General features: G+C 31.8%; 1 protein-coding gene and 1 long non-coding RNA gene across 2 annotated transcripts in view; both read right to left on the reverse strand.

Annotated features, from left to right (window-relative positions):
* The window catches only part of LOC106470005 (spectrin alpha chain), a gene marked incomplete at its 3' end in the record, with an annotated part of 47,256 nt that overhangs the window by 4,412 nt on the left and 26,916 nt on the right, over nucleotides 1-15,928 (reverse strand). Inside the window, exons 17-28 of the mRNA XM_013930525.2 lie at nucleotides 14,400-14,574; nucleotides 13,522-13,590; nucleotides 11,685-11,928; nucleotides 10,797-10,919; nucleotides 9,718-9,785; nucleotides 9,284-9,433; nucleotides 6,603-6,695; nucleotides 4,363-4,497; nucleotides 3,360-3,620; nucleotides 2,559-2,750; nucleotides 1,761-1,997; nucleotides 1,172-1,353 (exon numbers count right to left, since the gene is read on the reverse strand). Coding sequence (XP_013785979.1) covers nucleotides 1,172-1,353; nucleotides 1,761-1,997; nucleotides 2,559-2,750; nucleotides 3,360-3,620; nucleotides 4,363-4,497; nucleotides 6,603-6,695; nucleotides 9,284-9,433; nucleotides 9,718-9,785; nucleotides 10,797-10,919; nucleotides 11,685-11,928; nucleotides 13,522-13,590; nucleotides 14,400-14,574 — 1,929 coding nt within the window. The remainder of the gene's footprint in view (nucleotides 1-1,171; nucleotides 1,354-1,760; nucleotides 1,998-2,558; nucleotides 2,751-3,359; nucleotides 3,621-4,362; nucleotides 4,498-6,602; nucleotides 6,696-9,283; nucleotides 9,434-9,717; nucleotides 9,786-10,796; nucleotides 10,920-11,684; nucleotides 11,929-13,521; nucleotides 13,591-14,399; nucleotides 14,575-15,928) is intronic.
* LOC111088438 overlaps nucleotides 14,669-15,928 on the reverse strand; it is a 2,441-nt gene continuing 1,181 nt past the window's right edge. Inside the window, exon 3 of the long non-coding RNA XR_002612964.1 lies at nucleotides 14,669-15,918. This is a non-coding gene — a long non-coding RNA (uncharacterized LOC111088438). The remainder of the gene's footprint in view (nucleotides 15,919-15,928) is intronic.

The following is a 15,928-nucleotide window of genomic DNA, read 5'->3' on the forward strand; positions in this document are numbered from 1 at the left end:
ATATATATATATATATATATATATGTGGTCCCCTAGAACAATAATGCTGATTGTTACAAAACTTTTTTTTATCCTATTAATAACAGCTGGAAACAGGTGATTATATTTTGTTGCAGACCTTAATTTTGAATTTAAAAAAGAGGTATCTGTCCCATCCACCCAGACAACTTCGAATCATTGGGCCCCTGGACAGTTGGGGTAGTTCAAAAACTCCAATTATCACAGCCTATCACACTTAAGTTGCACACACACAATACAAATCTGTAATTTCAGGCCCTCTACACACACAACACATGATCACATACCACATAATGACAAGTCAACTACTGAAGCATGCATAACTCAGGGAGGACATAACTACTAGGTGGGTACCACTAAACAAACCAGAATATTTGAATAAATCTTCCTAGCCAACCAGGACTTGAACCAAGGACTTTTGGGTTCACAAAATGCTTCAAGACCAATACTCTACCAAAACAGCCACTAGGGTTTTAAGTGTCAAGCAGCAACTTGGCCTAGCACTTATATTAAGTACCAAAACAGCCACTAGGGTTTTAAGTGTCAAACAGCAACTTGACCTAGCACTTACATTAAGTACACTTAATGTGTTATTTTTTCACATAAATATGCTCCATATATTATGTAACGACACTAAGCACTCTTGGTTACCACTAGAGACCATGTGCTCCCTTCCTTATACTCTGTTTACAGATGAGACAGTTTTAAAAGTCTACTTACCTCTATTTAAAATAACTACATGCCATTCAGTTAGTGTCAATGAAAACATTCCACATCTGACAAAAACAACAACAGTGATTGTACAGCTAATAATTTAATTTGGATAAAATAACATGAAGTTGATATTTCTTGTCAGTGAGGCCATAAAAATATATTCTAGCTATTAAATAAACTAAAATTCTGAGTAAACCAACTTTTTAAAAATCATTGTTCTGTTAACCTATTTAGGAAACATTGACAGCATATGCCCGATATAAATAACTGTTAAGTCCCACAATTACATAACAAATTTTGATATTAAATACTATCAGTTTCAGGAAGCTTAGTTTCGAGTAACTTCAGTTTACTTACTACATGACAGCAGATTCAAGAATTATATGTCGTCTCTCATGTAACTAAGCTATACTAGAATTTCAAGAAAACATATGCTTGCCTGAAGTCAGATGAGAAACGCTGCAAGTCATAAGAATCCAGTAACTTTTCTTTACGAGCGTTCGCCTTGGCAGTCAACTGTGTCCATTCTTCATTGATCTCTTTTTGCTTTTCATAGATGGTTTCAGCTGAGTCAGGATGTGTCTGCATCAATCTACTGGCAGTTTCATCGAGCTGTTTGATCTAAACAGTTTATGATTGCTTTAAAATCTGATTTATTTGGAACATATTCTTGTATTGTTAAAGCTGGACATAGGAAATAGGTGTTTTTCACATTACTAAAATATTATATGTAAACATCTTTTATTCTTAAGTATTCAAAAATATAGACACCTAACTATTGTATAATTCTGACAAAAAATAATTATAAAATTCATATCAATTTTACACTCCTTCAGTGTTTGTAACTAAAACAACAAATTTTTTTTGGACAATATTTCACTGAGAGCATTAGCTACATATTGAAACACACTTTTTAGTAGTAAATGCAAAAGCTCCTTTTGTAAGCACTACAGCTAGAGGATATTTTTTTTCAAAACTTACAGGGTTATTGTTAATGAAGAAGAATATAAAATTAAGATCTATATTACCCTGTCTCCCAAAGCAGCTAAGTCCCTTTCTAAGCCTTCGTGCTTTCGTTGCAAAGTCTGAACATTCTGCAGGTCTTGTCCATATTCTTCAGTTTCCAAGGCTTCATCTTTTTCTTGTATCCAGTCTTTTGTTTCATCGACATCACGATGAAATCTCTGGACTTCATGAGCTGTTCCAAGCTGAGTTGCCCTCTCAGAGGTAACTTGTTGAAGATCTTGCCATTTGTGATTTAAGTCCTGCATTTGAGAAAAATTATCCTAATTTTACTACAGTGCTATGTATAAAAATCAACACCAGTTATTCTTTATAACAGAAAATGCTACTTATAACTGAAAAGAAAATAATTAAGGTATTTTGGCTGGGTTCTAGTTTGTTTTAATGAATTAAAAATAGAAAACAAAACATGAGTTGTTATACTACCGACACCAGCATGACTGATGAACTTTTCTACTTACAGACGTTGGAAAAATTTACCATCAGCTGTTTATGTAGCCCTTCACATTATATAAACTGTGTTCAACATGGTCAATTATTTTCTTAAGCCTAATTTTCCAGAGTATTTAAACATGCAAGTTCAACCAGATTAATGTGTTTCTTCCTTTAAAAGTCACAAGAATAATATTAATTAAAACCCTTCAATCGTATAAAAACTGAATTCAATCATAATTAAATTTCACATTGTTACCATATATTAAAGCTACCTAAAAAACAATATCTAACTTTCCAAGTATTTTAACAAGAGTGCTTCTCATAGCAGAATAGTAAAATAAAAATATGTATTTATCTATATATCTCACATCAAGTTGTGTCTGAATCTTCAAAGCTGCCTCTGTCTGTCCAAGGTTCATCAACTGGGTGGCAATTTCATTCATCTCAGCCAATCGTACTTCGTTAGCCTTAAGATCGTATTGGAAATCATCAAATTTCTTTTGAAGCACCTCTACTTGTTCTAAGTCTTCTCCAACCTCTTGAACTTTAGCAACTTGTTCCTGGAGAAAAATTATACAAACACGTTTATATAATACCAAAACTGAAGAAAAAATATTTGATTTTCTTTCCGAACCTTTTACCTATCTATACTTAAAAATGTAATCCATTTATGTAAAGTTTTAATCCAAAAGCATCATGAGTTGCTATCTTAACCTCGATCATAAGCACACAAACAAAATTAATAAGTAGATATGATATGCTCAAGGATACTTTAATAAAGCACAGTTTTATCTAGCATCCAGAGAAATGATTTTTGAGTAAAAATTTTAAATACATCTAAACAAGAAATAAAGTTAGCTACAAATAAAAATATTTTGGGGAAATTGTAATCTTCTTTTCTTTTAGAAATCCTGTTTTTTTGTGAGTTAGGCTTAAAATACCACATTTCATTACAGTAAAACTTGTAAAATACTATCTAGGCACACAACTATTAACTACTTATATTATTTATTTAGTTATGCACGCTAGGTTTAATCATTACAATGATGTACAATTCCCAATATGTCCATAAAAATTGTTTTAGAACCTTATGTCAATAAGTAAGATTTAAACTGTCCATTAGTTATTCATATACAGAACTGTAATAGTTTATGAAACTTCAAATTTGCCTTGTCTTTGATCCATTGAGCTAGCTCAGCAGCTTCTCGAACCAACTGGTAGGCTTTGCAAGTTTCCTCGAGTTTTCTACAGCGTTCTCTACCCAGAGATAGCAAGTTTTCATATTGAGTTTCAATTTGAGTTTGTCTTGTAGAAATACTGTTGGTATCAGCGAGATTTTGTTGACTTTCAGAGAGACCGGCTTCAATTTTTTTCACATAAGCAGCCGGCACAAATCCTTGCCGGTCATTAACTTCAACCTTCCACCAGTCCTAGAATAAATATAAAATTAATATTTAAAAAAAAATTATAAAGGGCGAGCATGTTTGGTGGGAGCTTATGCACATGTATTTCTTTCCTCGGTTGTTCTTCATTAACACTGAAGTGAAAGCTTCTTGAGTTTAAACACGTGGAGGATTTGGCGATGGCTTTCCTGAGGACCTTTGTAGTTTATTTCTTTTATATGCCTTTTTATTTACTTATGTACTAATTGTTTATAAAATGTATAAATGATTCAGTCAAGCAAACTGTGTATAAAATGTTTTAATGTTTTAACTTGTCATCTTACAAGAAAAATTTAGAAATTAAAACAAATAAGTATATTATAAAATTTCTGACAGAAGAAAGTGATCAGTGTTTTGGCCAAACAACTTTCATTAGGACTTTCAGATTTTTTTATGTTGTAGTTGTACTTGTGTGTATTATTTATGTTACTGTCATATAAAGAAAAGCTCTATGATTGTATAATTTCTTACGAAGTTGAAATAGACTAAAATCTTGAAGTTTTCATTTTTTTATTCTTTACTGTTTGTTGCGTAACAAACACTTGGATTACGTGTTTTTTTAGATGTACTTTAATCATGGCCTCGGCATGGTCAGGTGGTTAGGGAGCTCGACTCGCAATCTGCGGGTCACGAGTTCGAATCCCCATTTTTTGATTGTTTCTATAATTACTAGCCTGTATGTCTGATTTATTCTAAATAAAAACACCATTTTACGTGGAAAATAACATACCTTATTGTTACTATTCAAGAGCGTCAGCACATCTCCTTTCTTCATTGAAACCTCCCTTGGGCTTTTCTCTATATAGTCGTATAATGCCATCACAAACTCCTTACCAGCTTGATCTACCACAGGAGTTTCTTGTTGCTGTAACAAAGAATAACGTTCAGAGTGATACTGTATTTGTTATAACAAAACACAATTAGTGCGTGTTTTAATATCTAGCAACATCTCAATAAAATGTTTTGCTTCACTCTCGACAGCTTCCTAAGGCACTAGAGTACTACATAATCAGTAATTAAGAAGTTGTAATGTAAAAACTGGTAGTCAGTAAAATACTGAATCAACTTATATATATATAAAGCAAAGTTGTTTCTCCATCTGGTGTACTGACAACGCATGTTGTTGTTGTAAGGAACTGGCTGAACCAATTTCAATGAAATCTGGTGGATGAACTCCAAAGACCAAGCTAACATGGATAAGTAATTAGAAAAACACTACAGATAACAACAGTAAAAAAGATTGGCTCATGTCAAAGTAATTCTTTTTTCAGGGGCTTGCATCTGTATAGACAGTGGGAAAGATACAGTGTATTTTTACAGGTCAAGCTACTAACAACAATAACAAAATATAGATACAAGGAGCATGCAATACCAGTGTTCTGAATAATGTAAGTTTGGTAGAAAAACACAGATAGACAAAAGGATGTTGTTACACCAAATCTGAAGTCTTCAACCATTTAAAGAATGTCAATGAAGAGCAGTATTCTACAATGGAAAAAAAAGATGTTTGTGACTTGGATGTTACTTCAGACAACTTACCTACAAGTCTTCACATTTTTCTTGCAGTTGTTTTAACATTTTGAAAACAAACTGTCTATGTGAACCTTATGGTAATCACTGATAATCTATGGCTGAAGATATTCTACACAAGAACCAGCTAACACTGAATTACAATTCACATTTTTAATGAAGCTCTGACTGAACTGGGAGACGAAATTCTATATATTGGAGGTCATGAATTTAAGGTTTTTTTATTGTCAAAAGTAAGATATAGAAGTGATGAAAAAATTTCCTGGGAAATCTGAGGAAAACAAACTACATTGTGAACCAAATGGAATTCCATTAGCTTGATTTTCATTGTTTCAATAGCCCCACTTGTAGCCCTGAAAGAGGGAACTGATCTTTCGAAAAATGATTAAAGTGTAAAATCTTAACTTTGGATGAAGCATCAGTGACTACAAAATCAGCTTATGGAGTTTTACTTAAGGATATAAGAGAATCCAAGTTGTCAACTGGATGAGTCATGATATTATTATTTGCCAAATCTTATTTCTGGTCAGAAGCGATCCATGAGGAAACATTGTCAATACAATATTAAAAAATGTGTTATCTTTAGGAACATTTTGAAATTTAGAAACTGGCCACTGATATGAGAGTCCTTCTCAGAAAGATTCAACATCAAAGCTGAAACTTTTTCAGAATTATCATCAGAAGTTGGCGATGCAAAATCCAAAGTGCTGTCAGGATCTGATCACTTGTTTCAAGTGAAACATTTGTAAACACAAAAAAAAAGAAGAATTGAAAAACAAAGTAATTTCAGATCTAATAGTTCACACAAACCTCCAGCATGATTGTGAAAATATGCAGTTCTGGCCCCAGTAAGTGAAGTTGCAGACAAATCAACTGATTCTGTTGCTGACAAATATCAAGCAATTTTCTATCTGTTTGAGTTCCTGAATTTATTGAAATGGTCAGGAATACAGATCTAGACTGAACTACCAATTATGATTCTTGCCAAATGTTATTACATAAAATCTCACAAGGTCTGTACTTAGATCAAGAAATATTTATTCCAACACCTTCACTACAGCAAACAGATATAGACATTGCTGGAAACTTCCCATACATATTTGCTTCAGCATGAAGGTCAACAAATCACAATCATTCAAGGAAGTTAACCTTAATTTTCAACTTCATTATTTACTCATGGACAACACTACACTGAATTTTCCTGATTTTGAACTCTAAATTCATTTACAGCACTGGTTCATAACAAAAAAACAGAAATATTTATCACAAAGCTTTTAAAATGTGGTGGGTAAGGAAAGTAACAACACAAGGTATGGCACCTTGTGCCACACCTGTTAGGTAATCCATTGTTACAACTGATTAGTTTCACCTGTATATTGTATATTTTAGTTGTTTTCAGAAAATACAAACTCTCTTTGTCCAGTTATTTAGAAATCTTACACGACACGACTGTGCTTGATCCCTCAAGCCCGATATTGTGTTCCCGAAAGCTTCCAGATCTGCCATAAGTGCTTCTTGTTTCTTCAGGAGTGCCTACAGATAAAAAAAAAGCGAATAAATGGAGTAAGACAAAAAAATCAGTCAATGTAAGCCAACTTGAACAATTCATGTGCATGTACATTATGTAATATTTTCATTAACAAACCACAAAAGGTAATTAAAAATTATTGCTTATCAAAATATTACAAAACATTCAAACATATTATACCTTAGCAATCATATACTTTCAAAAATACTGAAAAAAAAATCTTGGTACATTTTAACAGTGTTGCTATAAAACAATGGTCACAAAGGAGGTTGAAAGTGATAAACTGTAGTGCTATAAGAAAACTTCTGGGAAGTTTATATATTGGCAAAGAAAGAAATGAGCTAATAAGGATAGTTCAGTTACAGACACTCTTGCGCAAAATTATAAGTACTCTGATGAACTAGGGATATGTATCATATATATATATATATATATATACATTGGACAGACATAAATAGTTTTATCTAAGACTAATTTAAATACTTCTCAGTGATTTCAGTTTCTATCCAACATGTAGAATATACTTAGCTATGCGATATACGTATACATAATATATATATATATATTTACTTGTACTTATGAGTTACATCATTATGAAGAAACCAATCAGCCAAAGCAATAAATCATGTCAAAATGAAAGTTTCTGAACATGTCGAGTGAAAGGAGAAATTTTTTCTCTCTGTTAAGAGCTGTATAAGTTACATTTCTTGTGACATTAAATGGCATAAGAAACAAAACCAGAAGAACAGAATGATAATTCCAGGGATTGTTGAAAATGAATTCATCTCCAGTTGTCAATCTTTAAAATACTTTGTTGTTCTGAGTCTTTGAATTTCTTTTGTTTTCTAGTTTCTTTGTTTATAATTCTCACATAAAATATTGGTAGTTCAGTGTACTAATAAGCTATTCAGTTACACTTAATAAAGTTAAATGCTTTAATTACGTATCAAGTTTATCATTTTAGCTTTACGCAGACACTTAACATTCTGATAACCCATTTTTATGTCATTATTAACAAATTGAGAGTTCAGTGAATTATTTAAATATAAAAAAAGAACACAATTTCTACTCGGAGTTTGGTGTACTAGCTATGTGAATACTTAACAGAATGTTTTTTCAGTAGTTTACTCCATGATTACAATTTTACATTGTTTCAAAGTTAGTTTAAAGTAAAATATTCAAATAAAATTGACTGACAAATTTTTATTTTGAAAAAAAAAAGACTAATCTTTAAGTTTAACTTCTACTTGACAATGATTTTGTTAGATAAATGGTGACTAGATGTCTCTTTGGATACACTTATGTACTGAGATGGTGTTTAACTCCCTAAGTAATGTTTAGTATGTTAGGAATTTTGCGCAAAGCTACACGAAGGCTATCTGCTCTAGCCATCCCTAATTTAGCAGTTTAAGACTAGAGGAAAGGCAGCTAGTCATTACCACCCACAGCCAAATCTTGGGCTACTCTTTTACCAATGAATAGTGGGATTGACCGTTACATTATAATGCCCCCAAGGCTGAAAGGGCGAGCATGTTTGGTTGGACGAGGATTCAAACACATGACCCGCAGATTGGGAGTCGAGCTCCCTAACCACCTGGCCATGCCGAGGCCCCTCTAAGTAATGATTAAAGTACATTTATTTAAAGTTCAAGGTAGATACTTAATTATTTTGTACAATGGTATGTTCTACTGTTAAATCTTTAGAATATAAAATGTAAAATAATTTCACAGTTCAGATTTTCTGGTACTCTGCTTCTGAATTTTTTTTTAGATGGTTTAAGAGTCTTTTAACTTTATATAAAGCTATTGATACTGTGAACTTGGCTCTTTACAATATGTTCAACTAGGTGGGATGCCATAGTATTTACTATTACTTTTTTTCAGGATGAAAGCATTTTCACAAACAAAGCAAAAGATTCAAGTGAAAATTATAATTATTAACTAGAAATCCCATGGCTCACATTTATCGGGATGCTATAATGCTAATTTAATGCTTAAAGTACTCTTTCAGTTTAATAATAATTGCAAATGTAATTTCTTTAACCAAGTTATGAATGGTAATTAATAGGCCTACTTATTTACGTGCTATAATGTAAATCAATGCCAAAGTTGGAGTCAGCTTCCTGGAATCCCCATAAAAGTGTTTTTGTTAAACACCTGGATACCCTAAAGGGTTGGGTGAAAAATTTTATCTTAGTGCAAACCTCGGGACTAAGACGATTCATTTAGAATTTGGTGCAACCAGTAGTTAAGGATGAGTTACGTGACACACGGAAGCTGAATCTTGTTATATAGAAGGAGTTGTGTGACACACACAGACATTGAATCTTATTATACAGATTATATCAAGGTCTACAAAACAATGAAAAATCTAAATAAAACATGAAAAAAATAGGAAAGTTAAACCAAAATTCAAGTTTTGCAAACATTTAGTTAAATTATATGCTAATAATATTTTGCTACACAGATGTTGTGTAACAATAGTTCAGCCTGTTTTAACTAAAAAGTAACTTCTGTCTAGTTTCCCAACTTATACATTTTATAGTGACATGCATGGTTGTCTTTAAGGCAGTTAAAGTTTACATATTTTTACCTCAGCAGAGTCCTCATCCTTTCCAAAGTCTTGATTTCCTGCAATGGGTTCTTTCTCTTTCATCCATGATTCAGCTTCGTTAGCATCAGCGAAGTACTGATGGGCTTGGAGGGAGTCATCCAGGTCTTCCTTTCGTTGCCGTGCCTTGTCCTTAGATGGAATTTAATTACATCTATTAGGTTTATTCATTTATTCATCAAGAGAACTTTCAAAGTGTTCAAATTTAATGATTAATGTAATAGAAATTATATGCATATCACATGAGCATTACTTTACTACTTGCATATAATCACAAAAAATGCAATATTTTACAAACAATAAAATTATATTAAGCCTATTTTATTACAGATGTTTTAAGCGTTAATTCTTATTTCCTAAAAGTGTCATGTGTGTGTGTATCTATGTTTTGTAGAGTATGAAAATATAAAACTAACCTTCAGCTGTTGCCATTTTTCATTCAGCTGATCCAACTTTTTGTGAATTTCATCAGTAGCAAAATGACCTACGAAAAATAACTAACATTACTGAACATAAAGAACAACATAATATATATATATATATATATATATTGAGAAAATAAGAGCATGGTCCTTTGGCATATTTCTCTATTTTTTTTTTACGTGAAAAGCTCAGTATGGGCTACCTGAGCTGTAATGTAAAGTTCTGTAATGACATGTTTAAGATTCATCAAGTACCAGTGAAACAGCTTCAAGATTTTCTCTAAACGTCAACCAGTGAAAATCTTTTTATAGTCTTTAAATATCTTTAAAATATTGTTATGAGAGCAGAAGTCACGTGACGCTGGTGGCACATTGGCACTGGTGTCGTGTGCGAGGAGATTCTCGAATGATCGTGAATTTCCTAGTTTGTTCGGGACGCCCTCTTTTTTTTTAGTATATAAGCCCGGCAAATAAAAGAAGAGATAGATATGCAGATAGATTGAAGATAGAGATAATTGAGTCAAGCGAACAGTAGACACCGTAAGTAAAGTGTGTGAATCACTGTGATTTATGTGTTATAAAAGTTGTTAAGTGTATTAGAAAAATAAGTGTAAAGAATAAACTAGTTTTAATTAAGAAAGGACTTGTATCGCTGAAGTTCCTCGAAAAGAATTTATACTGGAAATTAAGAAAATTATCAAATGAGCAGATACATAACAATATTGAGTAAGACTGTGGTGAAAAAATTTCTAACTGAATTACTTTGATTACCTTCTTTTATCATTTCTTTGCCATTAAAACTAAGTGAAGTACTTTGATTACCTTCTTTTATCATTTCTTTGCCATTAAAACTAAGTGAAGTACTTTGATTACCTTCTTTTATCATTTCTTTGCCATAAATATCTAAGTGAAGTACTTTATTACCTTCTTTTATAATTTCTTTGCCATAAATATCTAAGTGAAGTACTTTGATTACCTTCTTTTATCATTTCTTTGCCATTAAAACTAAGTGAAGTACTTTGATTACCTTCTTTATCATTTCTTTGCCATAAATATCTAAGTGAAGTACGAACCTTCTTTTATCATTTCTTCACCAACTTGGCATACAGCTCGAATTCTGTGTTCATGATTGTTGATTTCAGCTAGCACTGCCTGATGCTTTTTGATTAGGTTTTGTACACCAATCAGGTCTCGCCCTGAAGAAGAACAACAACAATAAAATCAACATTGTGCCATATAAAACAAAAATGAAAGACAATCATAGGTTTTACAGCCATTAAACAGTAACTAAAGCAATGTTCAAACTAAAAGTTATACCTTTAATTTTTTAATTATTTTTCTAACAAACAAACACACATAGAGACACAAGCAAAATACATAACCTTTCATGAAATTTTTTTAAATATCCTATAATTTAGTTCATGTTGAAATTGTCATGCATAAACATTTATCTTGAAAAAAATAGTTTTACTAATATACGTAGAAGTCATTTTTGACATTATACATCATTTTATACTTTTTTGTCCTTACATATCGAACAATTAAGTAATCACAAACATGGAATTAAATTCTTTCCACACAAACAGGTCATAATTAATATAAAAAGTACTAGAAATTAGTTTTCATATTACTACTATGTTTCAAAAGATGAAAATTAATGATCAAACAAGTTGCACTACATTAAAAATATTTTAATAACTGAATAAGAAAAAATAGCCCACAAAAATCTTAAATTCACAAATACATCTCTCAAATGACATGTATACAAACTTAAATAAGCAAAAGAAGACAAAAATTTAATATATTACACCAGTTAAGTTAATTTTTTTTTTTTTTAAGTATGAAAAACAAGTCCCTTAGTAGGACACTGGTAAGTTTCTGGACTTACAATGCTAAAATCTGGGGTTCAGTTACCAATGGTGGACAAAGAAAGAAAGAAATAAGCAAACAATTGCTCTAACCCCTATTTGTAGAAGCTGCAATTGGTTCTTTCTCTCGAATCCAAGCTTCTTCATCTTCAATGTCACGGAACAGTTGCTGTACCCAGAGAGAATCATTTAAACGTTGGCGTCTTGCAGACATTGGCTGTTGTAGGCCATTGTAACGCTCTACTATGGCAACTTGTTTCGATTTTATTGAGTCTGCATGGAAATGGCCTCGTTCAACAAACTGGTTAGCCTGGATTACAATCCCATCAATGCGATCCTAAAGATTTATTACAAATTTATCTTGAGGATCTTTTGTCATTTTTCAAAAACGAAAAATAAGAATTTTCACTTAATAATGTATAAATTGACATATGATTTCTGTTCTCAATCAAACATATTGTAGCAGTTAAAATGAAAAGTAACTCAAGATACTTTGTTGGAGGTGTTAGATTACCAATTCTTTTCACAAAAGGTTGATAACATTCATTAAAAGCCTTTTAATTCATTACTATGTTTTCAGCCAAGCATCTTTATGATTTAAACCCCACACCACTTATCTTTATACCTAACATTACACATAAGGCTGTACACACATGTATAGGCTGTAAAGGTATTAAAGCTGTGGTATATTCAGGTCAAATTGATTTACCTAAGAGCATTGGAATAAGTCTGCAGAATACCAGGAGATGCGACAAGATATCTACAGAAAGTAGTTCTGTATTGCTCCGAAACTTACCGAGTTCATGAGAATAAAACAAAGAGACTGGAAAAATGTAGAACACAACCAAATAATCTTTGTTATTTACACTAACATAGCTTGTATACTTATATCATTGACAACGGATGGTCCTTTTACTGGATCAGAGATAGGATCTATCTGACTGACCTGACCAAGATAATCTATCTACCAGACTGTTTAAACATAGCATTACTTACTTCAAATGTAATATCAGAGTTATTCAGAATGGCTAGCACAATCCACATGATTCTCATTCAAACTTAAAAGAAATTGTAATCTCAAGGCAAGATCTGACTTAACACTGGAAGGCACTACTGTCAACATCTTTGTACAATATGCAGCATTACAGCCATACCTCTTATGGACAGACTAAGTGTTACCTCGAGAGACTGACAAAGAACAAAGGCAACTAGGAACAAAAGCATCCTAACAGCTTTCTTGACCTCATATTATATGAAAACTATACATACATAGGTAGAAAAATATACATGGTATACTCATATATCACAAAAGCTCTAAATGCCACAAACTGACACTTTACAGCACTTCTCCTTTTAAGTTGTGGTAAAAAAGTACAAATCTCTGCCTATGATCAGTTTTAGTCTCTGACTCTGGAATTAAAGTGCAAAATAATGCAAGTTTGTAAATATTACCTAACTGTTTCCTTTAACCACTAAAACCAGAACTAAATCCTGTGTCTGTCTACACAATACATAAAACTCACGATTCACAAATGGTTATCAGTTTATAATAAGTTCAACTTAACAATTTTTAAATATTCTGCTATATAACAGAAATAAATCAAGTTGATTAAAAAATTTTGACAAAGTTTCCCATGAAAATATCTTAAAACTAAATGTAAGTTTGTCACTGAGTCGTATATATATCATATCATATATATATATAGTATATATAAGTTTATCACTGAGTCGTATATATATATATTAGAAAATTCTGCACGAAGAGATAAAAAAATATAAATACATAGAAACGTTTAGTTTGATAATTACAGAAACATGGAAATCAAATCTTTAATGGATGAAATTTCCAAATGTATCACAAAATAGCGTTCATCATTTGTACTCAATGTTAACAGACTTTATATTAATGGAAAAACAACACAAGTCTTACTTGGTGAGAACTAACATCAGCTTCCAGCAGAGCATGCTTCTTCAGAAGGTTCTGCACGCTAGTGAGATCCTGTTTAACATTTGACATAATTAGATTAAAAAACAAATTTATAAGGAAACCTTACGATTATGAAGACCGATTATGCTCCATTGGATTACCGTTGGAAAAATTATATTTACACAATGCAGTTTTCTGACAATACATAATTCAAAGGCAACTGATATACATACTTCCTTATTTACAATATTTAAATTGATTTATATATTTGTTTTACAACATAAATATGAATGTTTTTGTCTAAACTAACTATATATATATAAGTATGTATTATTTTGCATCTAACTAATCATTTTGTTTGTTTTTTAATTATGCACAAAGCTCCATAAGGGCTATCTGTGCTCTGCCCACCACGGGTATCAAAACCCGGTTTCTAGCATTGTAAGTCTGCAGACATACCGCTGTGCCACTGGGGGGCCCTAATCATTTTGAAATTAAATGTTTTCTATTAAAGTTAGATCATGAAGTAAAGTTTTAAGTTGGATTTAATATTTAGAACAAGGTGGACTGTGAAATGTGAGTAAGAGAGAGAAAAAAAAACTAACTTCATGTATCTACGTGCGAAAGATCACAGAAACGTACAACCAAAATAAAGTGTTTTATCACTGCAGATGTTTAAACAAATAAATTTACATTTTTAACTGATGCATAATGATTATTCACAGGTTTCCAGGTATGCTTTACTTTAATTACAATGATAAACAACAGCACTGAACCTAAATCTCCCATCAACTTACAGACTACAATTATAAGATAAAACAATACAACAGTTTAAATATTTCCATTTTTTATCTAAACAATAACAATATAAGTTTACAAACTTTGCCATTATCTTCTGACAGAAGTTGTCCTTCAATCTCAGACAACCAGATCTCTATGTCTTCAACTCCACGATTGAAGTGTTGTTCAGCTGAAGCTTCCTTCAGTTTTGTTCCTTTACTGGAAGTCGCTTCGGTTAATGACTCCCACAAGTCCACAATCTCACCCATTCTTTCACTGATAAAAATAAATATTCAAACTAAACACTTGCTAGAATATTTTATCAATTCCTCATGTAAGTAAGAGATATTTCAGGTTATTAATACACTGGTAAGGTATTAAAGTACAACATATTCAAACTAAACACTTGCTACAATATTTTATCAATTCCTCATGTAAGTAAGAGATATTTCAGGTTATTAATACACTGGTAAGGTATTAAAGTACAACATATTCAAACTAAACACTTGCTAGAATATTTTATCAATTCCTCATGTAAGTAAGAGATATTTCAGGTTAATAATACAACATACTGGTAAGGTATTAGAGCACATTTTAGGTCTTATTTCCAAAACGTGTTCATATTATGTCTCAACAATAATAAAAAAGTACACGTACTTTCCTTGATCCGAAAGGAAAATACAAATGTGTGATAAATACGAACAAATTTTTAATGCAACAGGAAAGTTAAGCTACTTTCATATATAGTGTGAGAACTAATATCATACACTTTTGTAGAGCAATTCTAGAAAAAAAATGTTCACGACAATTAAAATGCCAAGCTTTTTGGAAATCAGTTCAATTATGTATAGATATTGTTCTATATACAAAGAGAGAGTAAAATAAATGGAAGAAGAAATTTTACCTTATTAGAGTTTTTATTTGGCACGTAATCTATCAATCTATTCACGCAGGATTATTATGAAGTTAGTTGGCCTATTATAACAACCAAAATATGAAAAAAAATATTAACAGAGAGCAATATTATCTGGTAGATGAACTAACGAGATGATGGGAAAGATGACTGCAATAATGAGAATAATTATCACAGTTCATGTCCAGTACTGCTTTCAATCATGAGATAACGTGATATGCAGCTGAATGATACTGTGACGTTTAGTTGGTGTCATTTGATATCTTCAAGGTAATGAATATGTAATGGAAAATCAATGACTTAAGAAGATCTCATAGCCAAAAATTATATATACATATAAATCAACAAAGGTAATATCTGGAGACTGTGTTGATTGCTCAATCTCTCAAAGAATGTCCCAGCAATGTCTTGACAGTCCACGCAATGTGTAGTGGGGTACCATCTTCCATGGAGATTCTTTTATTCAAAATTCCTCTTCCCTCAATAGAAGGAATGATGACACATTCATCATCATAAATCAGTTGTCTGTGAGTTTCTCATAGAAATCAAACAAAATAATGAATTTGTTTCTAAATCAACTCCTCACTGGACCTTCTCATAACCATTCACACAAGCAATGATCTGCTCTTGAATCAAATCCACACTGGACCTTCTCATAACCATTCACACAAGCATGAATCTGCTCTTGAATAAAATCCACACTAGACCTTCTCATAA

This window comes from Limulus polyphemus, unplaced genomic scaffold, assembly GCF_000517525.1.
Source record: "Limulus polyphemus unplaced genomic scaffold, Limulus_polyphemus-2.1.2 Scaffold3768, whole genome shotgun sequence".
Lineage (NCBI taxonomy): Eukaryota > Metazoa > Arthropoda > Merostomata > Xiphosura > Limulidae > Limulus > Limulus polyphemus.